Source organism: Lynx rufus, unplaced genomic scaffold (genome assembly GCF_022079265.1).
Source record: "Lynx rufus isolate CCGP_SWC_20201006 ecotype Redwood Valley unplaced genomic scaffold, mLynRuf1.p SCAF_4, whole genome shotgun sequence".
Taxonomy (NCBI): Eukaryota; Metazoa; Chordata; class Mammalia; order Carnivora; family Felidae; genus Lynx; species Lynx rufus.
In genome coordinates this window covers 105,258,517-105,276,644 of record NW_025814856.1, presented here as the reverse complement: position 1 = coordinate 105,276,644, position 18,128 = coordinate 105,258,517, and the positions used below count along the sequence as shown (strand labels likewise).

The window sequence follows — 18,128 nt, the reverse complement described above, 5'->3', positions numbered from 1 at the left end:
GAAAAAAGTGCATTATATTCCAAAATTACAACCCCTCTATGAATCTCTGTGGACCATTCCCCATTAGGTGCTACATCATATATGAGTGTAAAAGGCCCTCTCCTCTCAGAGGAAGACTGTATACCGAGTTTATAATACACACAGTGGCTATAATTATAAAAGATTATGATGACAGAGTCAAGTGTGGATTTTATATCATACTGAAGCTCTGCACGTATTTATGGGAGGCAGAGATCCTTTCATGTCTTCATGTTTGGAGAATTCAATTTATAAAATGCAAACTTTCCCACCTTCCAACACCTAAATGATGTCTTAGGAAGAACCATCTGTCCTATGGGTTGGCCATTGTTCTAATTGTCCTGGTTCTTTCACTGAATAGGTATATGTTTTCTTGTAGATGCATGCAGAATACAGCGGATGGCCCTTCTGACCATGTAGAAGATTACCTCTGTGATCCAGAAGAGATGCCCCTGGGCTCCAGAGAGTGCAAATTACCGTGTCCTGAGGATTGTGTGATATCTGAATGGGGTCCTTGGACCCGATGCACTTTGGTAAGATGATGAACCATTTATCAATATAGAGTTTACCCAGTTTTTTGCCATGAAAGCTTCAGAGCTATTACTAAGAAAATAATAATTACTAAACCAAATTGCTTATGAAAGCAAGGGTGTTTTCTTGGCTACTTCATTCTATGATTATGCCATTTAAAGTCAGCAGTGTTTTGTCTCACACTAGAACAGCTCAACTTCTTGCAACCTTTATGCCTTCCGCCATCCTCCTAGACTCGCACAAAATACCTTCAGATTAGTTTATAACTACACAGCATGTTAAAAACTGCCATGGTGATAATGATTCCTTCCAGGTAAAGGGAAAAAGAATGAAGCTCTAGTAAAGGTACTTTAATGGTGTCAGGTTATTGTCATCCCTTGCTTTTTGCCCAATCCATTTTATTTAAATTGTTGGAATAATCTTTCACACAGTGGGGATACTGCAGCAGGGGTATTGACACTGAAACGCAGAAGATCCTGGCAAGAAAGGGAATCGAAAGAAGGAAGCTGTGTGTCAGTGAATCTCTTTCCACACGCTGACTCCGTGTCTCTGTGGGCCTGGAAAGCCAGCTGAGACTTTCAAATCACACAAAGCTTCTAGATTTCCACAGCCCGTAGGGGCTCTTCCACAGGACCCTGGGAAGAGTCCTTTGAAACAGAACTGGCTGAGCATGTAGGAAATGTGGCTTAGCGCAGGCACCTCTGCAAAGCTGTACGTTTCAAAATGGCATCAAAAACACGGGAAGAATACATCTGATGTGGAATTAATTTGCTGAAATACAACATAAGACAGTTTCAAAGAATTTACGATGCATGTTTTCAAAGTGAGATTAATTTTCTATCTCAGGGTTAACATTATTAAAGGTGCTGATTAACAGCCAACTGATAGAGCAGGGGCAAAACAGGGCTGCCGGTGGACTTGGATACAGGTTAAATAGTGACAAAGAATCAGCTCTTTAATAAGGGTATGCAAATGATTTTCTGTTCTAATTCCATAGCATCATATCTGAAGTTCCTGTTCTTAGAAACCAGATGTTTCCGGAACAAGACTGTGCCAGTAACAGAATGGCAAGCTAGTCTTTTTTAACTGCTGAATTGAGTTTGTGGGCATGTATATGTGCCCATTAGGAAAAGAAAGGTCACTAAAACTAGTTATTTAAAGCCACCCTTAAAATGGTCTTTCAGGTCTAAGAAACTTAGATGGATGGATGGATGGATGGATGGATGGATGGATGGATGGACGGACAGATAGATAGATAGATGACAGATAGATTTCTGTATTCATGATCTATAATAACTAATATGTTAAAACCACCCTTAAAATGGTTTTTCAGGTCCAAGAAACTATATTAGATAGATAGATTGTTTACAAATTCTGTATTGGTGATCTACAATAATTAATATGATCATATGTGTGTGTTTACATATGTGTGATGGGATGTATTGATTGGTATTTGACACACAGACTCTTAAGCATCTTATAGCTAGATGGGACATCGGAAACTCATCTAACACTTGATTTTATAGATGGCGACACTGAGGTGTAATGAGAATGGCCCAAAAATTCTAACTCCTGCTCCAGTGCCCTCCCTCATATATTAGCTCTTGTGTGCCTGGGGATTCACCATTCTGAGGAGTTGTATTATTCTTTGTCAGCCTTGCAATCAAAGCAGTTTCCGGCAAAGGTCAGCTGATCCCATCAGACAACCTGCTGATGAAGGAAGAGCCTGCCCTAATGCCGTTGAAAAGGAACCTTGTAACCTAAACAAAAACTGCTTCCACTATGATTATAATGTAACAGGTATGTGCATAGTCATCTCATCACAGAGTTAAAGGCCAAATCCTGTGCCTTTCATCTCAGCAGTATTCCCGTAAGTATTGTTCCTCTCCATCTGCGTCCCTTTTGGACATGCTTCTTACTTTCCCAGAGATAATTCTTTATTTAATGACAGAAATATTCATCTATTCCTCAGTAAACATCAGGATAGAGAATGAAAATATCACACAAACATTGAGCCCTTAAGGTAGATTGTGAATAGCCTAAGTGATCCTATTGAAGACATCCTCCCACTTTGGGAAGGTGCAAATAAAAGATACATATCTTTCCCATAAGTATCAGGTTTATTGAAAGATGTCTTTCTTCTTCAGAAGATGTTTAATACCTATAACATACTGGGACAAAGTTCTTGGTGTGGGGGCAGTTTATAAGCATGATGAGTCTGATGTAAAAATGTCAGCAATCTTAAGCTACCAAAAAACCGTATGAAGAAGAGACAAACAGTTCAGCATTATCAAAGGTACAGATGAAAAAGGGTGAATGTTTTTTTCAGAAGAAAAGACTTATTATGACTTCATTTTTTCCCATAACCCTCCTCTCATACCATAAAGGCTCAAATTCTAAGAAAGAAGAGAATGCGTTGGTTTATATGATGTAAGGCAACACTGAAGCATATTTTGGAATTTTTCCCAAGTAATTTTCCCGCTGAAACAAACATTGTGCACTAACACACAGCACTCTAAACATTGTGCACTAACACACAGCAGTCAGATTGGCTTTTTGTCTCCTTAGGTTTTTCTCTTCCATTTCCTTTGATGATACAAAGAAGTCACAGTTCTCTGGGCCATGCTATGCTACCCTGGAAAGAAAGATTGAAAGAATTACTTTGCAAAAGACATGAAATAAAAGAATTAAATAGATATGGCCAGAGTGATTTTGAAATAAATAAGTGTATATTTTAAAACATTCTAAGTATGGACAGTAAGTGAAATAGTGTTTTGTTTGAAATAATGTTAAAATTTAAATTTCTACTTTTATTAGGAAAAAAACGTTTTTAAGTGACATTCGATCTGCAGGCCAAAGCCAGTTTCACACTGTCACCAAAAGGCTAGCTGTCAAGATTGTCAGGTAGACATCTGCCTTCAAGAATAATCCCCATAGCTATGTGCAACCCCAGCAATTCCATTTGACTCTTGATATGTTCAAAGCCGGGACCCATATGCTCTGCATGTGGGATGATTGATTGTGGGGCTTAGGAAGCAGTTGTGAATTAAATATGGGATTCAGGTCATCAGAGTTTCATTTGAAATCTGTTTCATACATAGCCTTCTGTTCTGATGGGCTCCCTTCCTTTCAGACTGGAGCACGTGTCAGCTCAGTGAGAAGGCAGTTTGTGGAAATGGCATTAAAACAAGGATGTTGGATTGTGTTCGAAGTGATGGCAAGTCGGTTGACCTGAAATATTGTGAAGAGGTGAGGGGATACTGTGTTATATCTTTGTGAGTAAATTCTTCCCTAATAATTTCAATTCATGCTGAGCCAAGTGACCTGTGCTCAGTGCAGCTCATTGCCAGCAGATGGTTTTCTATACTACTCAGAGGCTGTTAAGCACCCTCTTGAAAAGAAACACTGTCCAACTACTGATTTCTACACATAATTTCCTGTATTTTGTTCTGCTTGGAGCCCAAAGGTATGCTAATTAGCCTATTTGGAAAGAAATGCTTGGGGAACAATAAGTAATCAAGGTGAATAAAGGCAATAAATCTTAATCAGACTACTCATCATCTTTTGTAATTTCATGTGAATTTTGTGTTGCCTGGGACACCTGCCAAGAGCCATCATTTATTCTCTCTGTTGCTAAACATTGATCGCATGTGGTTTGGTAGCAGATTTTGATATTAGGATCTAATATCCAGCTGTGAGAGTCTAAGTACTCAGGTCTGGGTAAGAGAGAGCTTGAAATTCAAACAAAGGAATGAAGTCTGCCATTATATCTTTGAGGTGCAGAGAATTGTAACTGTTATTTTCCAATTTATAAAAGTAATGTCATCATTTCTAGGTATGACCTTATGAAATGTGAGGAAACATAGTTGTTGGCCTTTCTCTTCCTGAAGCTACACTTCATGTTGTAATTATTTTGTCCGACTTCCATACCAAAAAGGTCCCCACATTCCTGACAGGTTTTAACTCCTCCTGCATCTAAACCCCACTGGGTTAAACATGAACCAAGATAAACAGGAGCCTCAATAGATCTTGAACACATAGAGAGGAGCTTATGACCTCATTAGGGTTCAGCAGACATGGTGACCATGACTTCTACCTACACATCTTGGGGGCTATATAAGCCCATGGTAAATTATTCCAGCTACTAAGAGAAAACTCCAGATGGAGATAATATCAATCCATTTAATATCTTTATCATGTAGACCTAACAACTTCCTTATATCTGTCCATGGGAATGGAGCTGCTAAGTGTTCTGAAAACAAGTTGTTTAGTTAGTAAATTCCTCCCACTACCATCTTATTACATAATTTAGTGTATTCATACTTTAGTTATTAATTTTATACCTGAATTAATTTGGTTTTGAAACTGGTAACATCAAAGTAATATAACCATTATAAAAAATAACATTAGTATTAATGAACATTACTATAGTCATATGCTGGCTGGAGAGCTTTGATCTACTTCCAGTTGATTAATATGTCTCCTTTTTTGCAAACGTACATGTAAATGTCCTCCTGGATCAGAATGAAATATACATTAAATAGCTGAGAGCTTTGTGAAAGCTAACCCCAAATCATACAAAACCAATTAAAAAATAAGTGACTACAGGACAGAGGTAAAAATAGAGTCCTTTATTTCTTAAATGAAATGTGAGTAAAACCTTGAGAAATAACTGTTATTTTAATTATCCAGGAGCCTAGATAAATTTACTTTTATGCATTAATGTTACATTGTTTGAATACTGTGGTAACAATTAGGGATTCAAATCATAACATTGTAGTAATCACTGTCTTTAGGAAGTACAGTGCTACTCTCTACAGGAATTGGAATAAACAACTCCTATCCTGTTTATGCATCCCCATGGATGCGGTAGTATTAACTAATATCCCTGAGAAAAGCTGGCTATCTTTTTAAATAATGGATTGATTGCCTACCTACTAATACATGTGCAAACCCTGCATTCAGAACAACAGCAGTAGCTAACTCTTGCTGTTTCCCTAAGAACCAGAAAGAAATAATGCCATTCCCCCACAGCAAAGGGGACAATTAGGGTTAAACCTATCTAGCATTTATATAGCATTTTTTTCTTTGATGTTTTTCAGACATTTATTCATCCAATCCTAGTAATTGCTTTCTCCTTTCCTCTTCTTTGATCCCTGAACAGGTTTCTTTTCATTTAGTTAGACACATATGTTTAGATAGATGAGAGAGTAAGAGAAGAAGAAAAAAAGAGGAACAATAAATGTAAGAAAAAACCATAGTAGACTGTTAAAATGTCTTACCACTGGATACCAAAAAGATCTATAAACAGATATCCTTTTCAACTCTGCAGTGAAATAAGTCATAGTAGCTGAATTCTGTGATTCAAACCCTCTCTCCATGAAACTATTATCTCCCTTAAATGTTACACATCCTTATTAGCATATAATTGCCTTAAATCTCCTTTCTCCAACCTCCCATGATTTAAGTGACTTTTTGAGACCTTAATTAAGTGATATGGTAAAAATGTTCATACCAAATCCTCAGCTTTGTCAAGTATTACTGGTGAAGAATATAATAGGAATGCCTGGAGAAATGTGTACCATACAGTCACTGATCTGATCCTCTCTCAGTGGACAACTTAGAGCTGAGAGCTATACTTGAACCACAATATAACATTTCTTTGGCCATCTTTTACTATATACCATAGACACTATAAACTTCTCTTTCATGCAAAAATTTTAAAAACCATTTTAAAAATCCCAAGGATTAAAAACAAAACAAAACCTGTAGTCTCCTAACAAGCTCTTAAGCACTTCTATTTTCATGCTACTTTGTACCTTGGGCTTTTTAACTGTTTGCATATAAAAGTAGATGAGTTTGAAATCTCATGTTTTAAAAGCAGGATGCTTAAACAAGGAAGGAACTCAATGCTAATAAAATGTCACAGTATCAGAATCTAATGAGAGGCTAACCAAAATAAGTGAATTATACCTCAGCTGCTGAGGTCAGTTTTAGAAAAGAAAAATCTTTGTAAAAAATAAATGCGTATAAAATATTCGTAGTCAAAAAATTCTGGCAACCCATATTTCCTTTTGAGAGAGATAACATACTTAACTATTATCGAATATTTATTTCAATGTTATATTATTAGTTTTTGAGTGGTAATTTGTCTTTTAAACCTTTCGTTTTTCAGTTTTAACATGACACATAAAAAGAAATAATATCCCAAAGATACAATTATAAATCTATATATTGGTGATATTCTTGGTTTTTAACTAATGGGAAGCAATCATGCTTACACCTATCTCGTTACTCCTTTAGGGAAAGTAAACCAATTTAGAGACTAAATCTACTTTTTTTCATTCCTTATTTAAAAAGTTCCACAACGGGAATGCCTGAGTGGCTCAAGATCAATCCCTGCACTGGGCTCTGTGCTGGGCATGGAGGCTGCTCAAGATTCTCTCTCTCCTTCTACCTCAGCCCCTCCCCAACTAGCTGTCTATCTCAAAAAAAAATTATTTTTTAAATTTAGGAGGTCAAGCGTAGCTCAGTCAGTTAACAGTCTGACTTGGTTTCAACTCAGGTTATGATCTCACAGTCTGTGAGCTCGAGCCCCACGGAGGGCTCCACACTGACAGCATGGAGCCTGCTTGGGATTCTCTCTCTCTCTCTCTCTCTCTCTCTCTCTCTCTCTCTCTCTCTCTCTGCCTCTCCCCCAATTATATATGCTCTCTCTCTCAAAATAAGTAAACTTAAGGGGTGCCTGGGTGGCTCAGTCAGTTAAGCCTCTGACTTCGGCTCAGGTTATGATCTCATGATCCATGAGGTCTAGCCCCACATCAGGCTCTGTGCTGACAGCTCAGAGCCTGGAGTCTGCTTTGGACTCTGTGTCTCCCTCTCTGCCACTCCCCCTCTTGCCCTCTGTCTCTCTCTCTCTCTCTCTCTCAAAATATAAATAAACATTTAAAAAAAATAACTAACTTTAAAAAATGATGATAGCATTAGCTAAAATTTAAAAACTTTTTTTTTTAATTTGAAAAGTTCAACAACGTATATGGAGTAAATGGACTCCTCCGTTCATCCTGTGCCCTTTGTTCCCACTCTCGTGGGTTGAATAACTTTATAGTTTTAAGTTTGGGTGTTTGTCCTCCAGATACCATTTTATTTTATTATGCATCTTGCTTATTCTTCCTCTCCTCTCCTCCCCACTACTATTTTTTTTTTCTTCCTCCCATCCTCCCTCTAATAATAAGACACATCATGCCATCCTTCCAGGTCAGTAAAACAGATCTACCTCTTTCCTTTCAGCTTGGCCTGGAGAAGAACTGGCAGATGAACACATCCTGCATGGTGGAATGTCCTATAAACTGTCAGCTTTCTGACTGGTCTCCTTGGTCAGAATGCTCTCAAACATGTGGCCTCACAGGTTTGTTTGTACCTTCATTAGCATTAGATTAATAGTCAAGGAATATGAAATATCACTCTTGCTTTAATGCTTCCCAGATAATTTTCATAAAGGTTGAATCAGTGTCTTTCCTTTCAAAATGTCTGAGACTTGTCCCTTGGATCTCCTCAGGAGAAATGTCTGTGATGCCTTCTTTCAAGATAGATGCTTACACAAATATATCACTTTGCATCACTTTGTATCTCTTAGGAAAAATGATCCGACGACGAACAGTGACTCAGCCCTTTCAGGGTGATGGACGACCATGCCCTGCCCTGATGGAACAGTCTAAGCCTTGCCCAGTGAAGCCCTGTTATCAATGGCAATATGGCCAGTGGTCTCTATGCCAAGTACAGGTAATCAAATCTCAAGAAGTTGTATAGAGGGGTGCCTGGATGGCTCAGGCAATTAAGTGTCTGTCTCTTGATCTCAGATCAGGTCTTGATTTCAGGGTCATGAGTTCAAGCCCCTCATTGGGCTCCATGGAGTATGGAGCCTACTTTAAAAAAAGGTGGGGGGGGCACCTAGGTGGCTCAGTCATTTGAGTATCTGACTCTTGATTTCAGCTCAGGTCATGATCCCAGGGTCATACAGAAGAGCCCTGTGTCTGACTTCCCTCTGAGTGCAGAACCTGCTTAGGATTCTCTCTCTCTCTTTGCCCCTCTTCACATTCACTCTCTCTTTAAAAAAAAAAATTATATATATATATATAGATAGATAGATAGATTTAATATAATAAAATAATAAAAAAAATTATATATATATATATATATATAGAGAGAGAGAGAGAGAGAGAGAGAGAGGTGTTCTTTATCTGCAGAGATTTAGTTTCAGAAATATTTTTCAGAACTTACAGATGACATGTTTCCTCTTAAAGATTTTAGGTGCCTTGCTATTTCATAACTGTTTAATTAGTTTTGATAACCAGCAGTCCCTGTCCTGTGTGTTTAAAATCATTTGGAGACAGATTCATTTTAATGAAAATTTATTTGCCTGTCTTCGGCTACAAAAAAAATAAATTGTTCATTGTATACTTTATGGCTAGTGTCCTACAGGACTTCTTCTCTAGGGTTTCAATTGCTTCTTTAACTGCTCATAAATCAAGATCAATGGTGCAGAAGATGACTGTAAGTGATGAGCTTGCTAATGAATTATTTTTCTTTTCCTAATTAGTTATTTCTTCCTGCGTTCCAGGATGCCCAGTGTGGTGAAGGGACCAGAACGAGGAACATTTCTTGTGTAGTGAGTGATGGGTCAGGTGATGATTTCGGCAAAGTGGTGGATGAAGAATTCTGTACTGACATTGAACCCATTATAGAGGGTAATAAAAAAATGGTTCTCGAGGAGACCTGCACCCAGCCTTGCCCAGGTAACAATAACAAAATGTTATTCATAGTTTGGTCATTTCTTACTAGACCTAGGATAGAGAAGAGGTTGCACTTGCTAGTCTAAGTTAAGGCATGTCAGCAAGTCTTCTCATTCAGTAGTATCTGTGTCAACAACTGGATACATAGCGTGGATGCAGGGGTTACTGCCTTGTTACTGCCAACTCAGGGTGAAGTCCAGGTGTCCCGTGTGGCCTCTGCTGCCACCCTGGGGTTCTAACACCCGCAGAGGAGGGCAGTTAAGGCCTTAGGCTCCTGCTTGACAGGGAACGTATGAAAGGGAATTTGTATGTATTTAGGATTTCCAGGAGAGAGAGAAGCAGGGTTTTAACACAAATGGCTAACAAAAGATTTAAGTCCTATAATTAATGAAAACTTACTTTGGGTCCTGAAAAGAATCAAAAACAAAATCACACCTAGATACACTGTAGTTAAAACACAAAATGTAGAAAACTAGAGAACTAGTAAAGCATGCAGCAAGAAAAAAAAAGTACTTACAACTGGAAGACAATCAATTAGAATCATAAAAAATTCTTCTTAGTTACAATGAAAGTCCGAAGACAATGGAATATATGCACAGTGTGATGGAAAATAGTCATGAGCCTAAAATCCTTTCCCCAGCAAAATCATTCGAGAGTGAGAAAAACATATTATGGAAGAAAATATTGAAAGAAATTACCACAATTCAGAGTTGGACACATGGGTTCATGCAGTAAAATGTGGAAAGCAAATATCGTATATCAAATAGTTTAGAAATAATTGGAAGACAGTGATAAGCTAATATTTAGGAAGTTGGGCTTGGTGCAGAGAACTCTAGGGTAGACAGAAGATCAAAATAAGCTCAACATCAAGCATGAGCCTAAGGCTTTGAGAAAGATGGGGGCAACAATTTATTAGTAGACGAGAGAGAAATAAGACTGGAAGTAAATGGCCTGTATTTCACCCTCAGTGGAAAGTTTTTATTCTCCACTTTGCTTATAATTATGAGAAGAAAAAAATTGATCTCTTTAAGGAATGTGTTATTTTGAATAAGATCCCCAAAAAATAAAAATAAGGATTTGGCAAACAAATTTTGACTGGAGACAAAAATAGACTACCTAAATAAAAAAGTTATGGTTTAAGGAAATTTTAAAGATGGAGGACATATTTTCAAAAGTTTATTTTAATGGATTGAGGTCTCTAAATGCTGTAAAAAGCTTACGATATGGGTTTCTCATTCTCTCATCAGTTTATTCATTCTTAAGTAAATTATTTGAGATGATAATATTGGCAGTTTCTATAGTTTATTAAGATGAACTGAATAAAATTAAAACAGAGCAGTAAAGTAAAATAATCCCTGATATTTTGAACTATATGCTAGATTTTGAGGGCATTCCTCACAACCGTAACAACAGCCTTTGTACGTACTTATAGTTTCATCTACTTCAAATGAAGAAAGATCTTTTTAAAAATCTTACGTTCTAGACCTCGATTAAGTGTTGCTTCTTAGACATTCCTGCACCTGCTAATAATAACCTATTCCTGATCCAGCAATTCCCCTACTCCATTTCCTGCCCTCCCCCCGCCCCCCAAAAAACTGGCCTGATTGCAGTCCACATTCTCACATACAATTCAATAAAATCATTTTGCTTCACAGCTGACCAAGGTTGAGGCTGTGGCAGCAGGTAAGGGCTCTGGGCAGAGCCAAGGACTGAACCTATGGGCTTTGATGTGCTAAATGGCCACATAGTCAAAAGGCACCAGAACTAAAACAAGATCCCACAATAACATAAAACAGAACAAACACACTATTCTAATTAAATTAATTACAAACCCAGAAGGAGGCTGCTCTTCTAAGTTACCATCTCTTCATCCGAGTTGCCAGTTTTCTCCAATAATGGGTTTTGAAAACTAGCAACATATGAGCTAATAAGCTTTAAAGTAAGTAAAATACTGAAGGAGGAAGTGCATTTTATATACTTGTCCTATCTTTTGCAGGCATAGTGTGGTTTATTATTATAATGGTTTATATGGTCAAAACATAAAAGTATGTTTAGTACAAGCCCAATGTCTCACTGTCATTTGCTGTTATTCAGCCTTTAAAGCCTGACATGGATTCTTTCAGGGTGACGATTATATAATTCACAGACAAATATTAAAAGATTTATTGAATTTTGTTGTAAAATACACTATGTCAAGTGATATAATCACAGAGATAAAGCCTACCAGTAAAAAAAAAAAAAAAAAAAAAAAAAAAAAGATATGTTTTATTTCCATGTAGTTTGCAATCACTGGGGTGTAGTTACATTACCTTTATCTTGAGAGGACTATTTAAAATTTTAATAGTTTTTCCTATGTATTTAAAAACTGAGTAACCCCAAAGTATTTAAACATGCTTCGTAGTTTCTTTTTCCTTAACACTTCTAAAATTTAGTAGAATTTTCTGCACTTCAGGATGACATTAACTATTAATGACATACTATAATAAAGGTCTACAAAAATCACTCCACTTTACTGTTATACATATACCTATTAGCCAGTTATTCACGTCTGGCCAAGATTTCTTAATTATAACACAAGACATGTTTTCATTAATCAGATCTCCAGGCAAATTTGTGCTAATATTAGGCATCTTCAGCATAATATAAGGCAATATGAATTATGCATATGGTATGGCTGGAATAATTAAAATGATAAGAATCCCTGTGGATTCGTGTCTATCATAATTTACTATAGCCTGTGTACAGTATCACCAGTCAGTCCTGAAGAATGGATGGGTATACAGGAAAGGTATATTTCATCAAATCCTCCTTGTTCTCCAAATGGTTGAAGATGTTGAACGCAGGTACACCAGGGCCCAGCAATTCCACTCCTAAGTATACACCCAGTAGAAATGCGTATATAAGTTCAAAGACTCACACTAAGATGTTCACAATAGCAGTATTCATCATAGAAATAATGTATAACTCTCCACCTGCCCATCAAAAGAATGGTATCTAAATTATGATACAGTCATATAATGGAGTAAAATACAGCACTAACGATCACAGTGGAACTACATAAATACATGTGGATCCTGCAAACATAAATGAGTGAAGTATTTTTTACAGATACGGATGGTACGATTCCATATGTCACACAAGAAAGGTTTCTGAAATTCTGAGAATGTCCTGTTGCTTGATTTGGGCATTGGCCGCAAACTTATAAAATCAGACTGTGAAAATTTGAACATTTATAATATGTGATCATTTTTCATGCATATTCTTCTTCAATAAATAATTGAAAAAAATAATTCGATTGAAGATGTAGGTCAGATAAAGTCACAAGGATTATTACTACTACTGCAGTTGCTGCTCAATTGACTGTCTCACCTCACACCTCTGGCAAGAAATAGGAAAAACTAAAGTATAAATGCCAGTTTTCTCAGCCTTGGAGTTCAAGTGTTTTTGAAATTATGCATATCTACAAGACAAATTTCATGTATATTTAGAGTTTCATTGGTACTACCAAGTGCTTAATAAACCTCTTCACCATAATGTCAAGAATGGTGGTAGGTTTTTTTTGTTTTTGTTTTTTAATATATAAAGTTTATTTTGAGAGGGAGAGCACATGCACGAAAGAGAAAGAGGGAGAAGGGCAGAGAGAGAGAGGGAGAATCCCAAGCAGGCTTCTCACTAACAGTGCAGGGCTTGACGCGGGACTCAAACTCACCAACCACCCTGAGATCATGACCTGAACCAAAATCTAGAGTCAGATCCTTAACCGACTGAGCCACACAGGCGTCCCTGGAGTGGTGGTAGGTTTTAATCAACTGTTTGTTGTCTCTTAAGAGGAGGTGAATCATAAGGCACAAGATCCTGGAAGCTGTAGTTTCTATTCAGCAACATCCACTCCAAGACTAACATCAATATACACTTGTAAACCACATATAAACTTGCAAAAATTAAATACTTATCTAAATCCTATAAATATCATGTATGACTAGCATACCAAAAAACATTTCCCAGTGAGGTGAAGGAATATAATTACTAGCTGGACGGCTGCTGTTTATGGGTATGTGTATGAACTACCAACCGGTGTTTTGCAGGTGACTGTTATCTGAAGGACTGGTCTTCGTGGAGCCTGTGTCAGATAACCTGCGTGAATGGTGAGGACCTAGGCTTTGGTGGAATACAGGTCCGTTCCAGAGCTGTGATCATACAAGAACTAGAAAATCAACATCTATGCCCAGAGCAAATGTTAGAAACAAAATCTTGTGATGGTGAGTGCTGCAATTCATGAAATCTTTTCAATTTCGTTTTAAGAGACAAAAGCGTAAGATATAGAATTTTCTGTTCAATAAGTAAATTTGCTAAGATCTCTTAAGACTGAGAATTAAGAGTAGGATTCTGAATTCTAAAAAGTTACAGGAAGAAAAATCTCTCACCCTTCAAAAATTAGATAAGAAATGTAAAAAATGGTTCACAGTTTTATTAGCTACAGAAGGCCCAGATAATTAAGAGCACAGTATTTGGACACTCAGGACAATCCTGATCATGTATGACTCTAACAATATCCTTTATTTAAGTTAAAGGAAACAAAGAAAAACTCCAAATCCACATCAAAATGAGAGATTTTTATTATATTCTTATAAATTGATAAATCAAAGTATTGGTAAGAACTAATATGACATAACACATGAACATACATGTTTATTTGTCTATGTGTGAATGTATACACACATATAGAGCCATGCACCCAATATAAACAGTACATGACATTTTCAAAAACAACAGAGCATTAAAATGTCATACTTTGGGAACACAGAGGCAGTCTAAATGAAAACAAAAGACTTTATATCTAGTGTAGAACATAGGTCCTCTCCTTCCTGCTTGTCTTTGGGAACAATTAAAGAGTATGACAATTAATAGCAAATAGGAGCCAAAATACTACTTTTTTTTACTGAAAAGTTGGAGACAAAAGCTTGGAATGTTAGTGAAGAAGGCTTAGAATAAAAGCCAAATGGGCTAAATGACTTAACTCAAGAATTAGGTATAATTATGCACCTTGTCAGTTGAATCTTCCCTAATTTACCAAACAGATGAACCATCCCCTACGTCCTAGGAGGGTGTAGGTAATGAAGTAGAGAAAAGTCAGGGGTTACAATAAATGAAACAGACCCAAGGAAAAATTTATTCACCCCCAAATGACAACGAAATAAAATTAGAAATCAGTAACACAGCAATTGCGAAAGAAATGTCACCATGCACACAGCAGTAAAAACTGGAAACGACACTTCTAGAGCGTTACATATCAAATGGTATGTGGGATTTAGCACAAAAGTACTTACAAGAAAACTTAAAGCCTGAAATGCCTAAATAGGGGAGTAGAAAAGATTAAAATGAGCTAAGCATTAAACTCAAGTAGAATGTAACTAATACAGATAAATATAAATTCAGTGAGATAGAAAACAAACAAAATAATCAACAACCAATAGTTGACCAAACTAACTAAATAGACCACCTCATGGAAAAAATCAGGAAAAAAGAGCAAAATAACTACTACATCATATAGAGTAGAGTTTTAAAAATTATGACTAGAGGTGCCTCGCTGGCTCAGCCAGTTAAGCATCTGACTCTTGATCTTGGCTCAGGTCATGATCTCCGGGGCTCGTGAATTCAAGCCCTATGTAGGGCTGTGCACTGATGGTGTAGAGCCTACTTGGGATTCTGTCTCTCCTTCTCTCTGCCCCCCCAAAATGGATAAACTTAAAAAAAATAAAAATTATCAATAAATTTTCCTAATAAATATAGAAACTTCAAGATAATCTAAATTTTATAATTTATCAAGAATGATACAGAATCTAAACTATGGATTATGTAACTATTAGAAACTCAAGTGTATCAAATATTTACTTATACATGAAACAAACTAAAACATAAATGGCTTTGAGTTTTACCAAACTTTCTTTTTGTATTTTTATTTAATTTTTTAAAATTTACATCCAAGTTAGCATGTCATGCAACAATGATTTCAGGAGTAGATTCTTAATGCCCCTTACCCTTTTAGCCGATTCCCCCTCCCACAACCCCTCCAGTAGCCCTGTGTTTGTTCTCCATATTTAAGAGTCTCTTATGTTTTGTCCCCCACCCTGTTTTTATATTATTTTTGCTTCCTTCCCTTATGTTCATCTGTTTTGTATCTTGCAGTCCTCATGAGTGAAGTCATACGATATTTGTCTTTCTCTAATTTCACTTAGCATAGTACCCTCTAGTTCCATCCACGTAGTTGCAAATGGCAAGATTTCATTCTTTTTGATTGCCGAGTAATACTCCAGCGTGTGTGTGTGTGTGTGTGTGTGTGTGTGTGTGTGTGTGTACCACATCTTCTTTATCCATTCATCCATCGATGGACATTTGGGCTCTTTCCATACTTTGGCTATTGTTGATTGTGATGCTATAAACATTGGGGTGCATGTGCCTCTTTGAAACAGCATACCTGTATCCTTCAGATAAATACCTAGTAGGGCAATTGCTGGTTCATAGGATAGTTCCATTTTTAATTTTTTGAGGAATCTCCATACTGCTTTCCAGAGTGCATTCCCACCAGCAGTGCAAAAGAGATCCCTTTTCTCTGCATCCTTGCCGACATCTCTTGTTGCCTGAGTTGTTTATTTTAGCCATTATAGCTATTCTGACTAGCCTGAGGTGGTATCTCTTTGTGGTTTTCATTTGTATCTCCCTGATGATGAGTGATGTTGAGCATTTTTTCATGTGTCAGTTGGCCATCTGCATGTCCTCTTTGGAGAAATGTCTATTCATGTCTTTTGCCCATTTCTTCACTGGATTATTGTTTTTTTGGGTGTGGAGTTTGAGAAGTTCTTTACAGATTTTGGATACCAACCCTTTATCTGATATGTCGTTTGCCAATATCTTCTCCCATTCTGTCGGTTGCCTTTTAGTTTTGCTGATTGTTTCCTTTGCTGTGCAGAAGCTTTTAATTTTGATGAGGTCCCAATAGTTCATTTTTGCTTTTGTTTCTCTTGCCTCCGGAGATGTGTTGAGTAAGAAGTTGCTGAGGCCAAGGTCAAAGAGGTTTTTGGCTGCTTTCTTCATGAGGATTTTGATGGCTTCCTGTCTTACATTTAGGTCTTTCACCCATTTTGAGTTTATTTTTGTGTATGGTGTAAGAAAGTGGTCCAGGTTTATTCTTCTGCATGTCGCTGTTCAGTTTTCCCAGCACCACTTGCTGAAGAGACTGGCTTTATTCCATTGGATATTCTTTCCTGCTTTGTCAAAGATTAGTTGGCCATACACTGTGGGTCCATTTCTGGGTTCTCTATCCTGTTCCATTGATCTGAGTGTCTGCTCTTGTGCCAGTACCATACTGTCTTGATGATTACAGCTTTGTAATACAGCTTGACATGTGGGATTGTGATGCCTCCTGCTTTGGTTTTCTTTTTCAAGATCTCTTTGGCTATTCAGAGTCATTTCTGGTTCCATACACATTTTAGGATTGTTTGTTACAGCTCTGTGAAGAATGCTGATATTATTGTGATAGAGATTGCGTTGAATATGTAGATTGCTTTGGGTAGTATCGACATTTTAACAATATTTGTTCTTCCTATGCAGGAGCATGGAATCTTTTTCCATTTCTTTGTGTCTTCTTCAATTTCTTTCATAAGCTTTCTATAGTTTTCAGTGTATAGATTTTTCACCTCTTTGGTTAGATTTATTCCTAGGTATTTTATGGTTTTTGGTGCAATTGTAAATGGGATCGATTCTTTGATTTCTCTTTCTGTTGCTTCATTGTTGGTGCTTAGGAATGCAACCGATTTCTGTGCATTGATTTTATATCCTGCAACTTTGCTGAATTCATGAATCGATTCTAGCAGTTTTTTGGTGGAATATTTTGGGTTTTCCATATAGAGTATCATGTCATCTGCGAAGAGTTAAAGTTTGACCTCCTCCTGGCCAATTTAGATGCCTTTGGTTTGTGTTGTCTGATTGCTGAGGCTAAGCCACTACTATGTTGAATAACAGTGGTGAGAGTGGACATCCCTGCTTTTTCCTGACCTTAGGGTAAAAGCTCTCAGTTTTTCCCCATTAAGTTGATATTAGCGTTGGGTCTTTCATATATGGCTTTTATGATCCTGAGGTACGATCCTTCTATCCCTGCTTTCTTGAGGGTTTTTATCAAGAAAGGATGCTGTATTTTGTCAAATGCTTTCTCTGCATCTATTGAGAGGATCATGTGGTTCTTGTTCTTTCTTTTATTGATGTGAAGAATCACATTGATTGTTTTGCAGATGCTGAACCAGCCCTGCATCCCAGGTAAATCCCGCTTGGTCATGGTGAATAATTGTTCTAATGTATTGTTGGATCCGGTTGGCTAATATCTTATTGGGGATTTTTGCATCCATGTTCATCAGGGAAATTGGTCTATAGTTCTCCTTTTTAGTGGGGTCTCTGGTTTTGGAATCAAGGTAATGGTGGCCTCATAGAAAGAGTTTGGAGGTTTTCCTTCCATTTCTATTTTTTGGAACAGCTTCAAGAGAATAGGTATTAACTCTTCCTTAAATGTTTGGTAGATTTCCCCTGGAAAGCCATCTGGCCCTGGACTCTTGTTTTTGGGGTGATTTTTGATTACTAATTTGATTTCTTTACTGGGTATGGCTCTGTTCAAATTGTCTATTTATTCCTGTTTCAGTTTTGGTACTTTATATGGAGTTTTACCAAAATTTAAAGGAATAAACAACTCCATTTTATGTAAAATCTTAAAAAAAAATTGTGTGGGGAAAAAAAGGTAAG

The 18,128-nt window shown here is 37.0% G+C and overlaps 1 protein-coding gene across 1 annotated transcript in view; it reads left to right on the top strand.

Moving 5' to 3' along the window:
* The window catches only part of THSD7A (thrombospondin type 1 domain containing 7A), a 434,259-nt gene that overhangs the window by 402,770 nt on the left and 13,361 nt on the right, over positions 1-18,128 (top strand). The window contains exons 17-23 of the mRNA XM_047097264.1: positions 398-551; positions 2,205-2,349; positions 3,683-3,798; positions 7,840-7,957; positions 8,186-8,331; positions 9,170-9,344; positions 13,427-13,600. Coding sequence (XP_046953220.1) covers positions 398-551; positions 2,205-2,349; positions 3,683-3,798; positions 7,840-7,957; positions 8,186-8,331; positions 9,170-9,344; positions 13,427-13,600 — 1,028 coding nt within the window. The remainder of the gene's footprint in view (positions 1-397; positions 552-2,204; positions 2,350-3,682; positions 3,799-7,839; positions 7,958-8,185; positions 8,332-9,169; positions 9,345-13,426; positions 13,601-18,128) is intronic.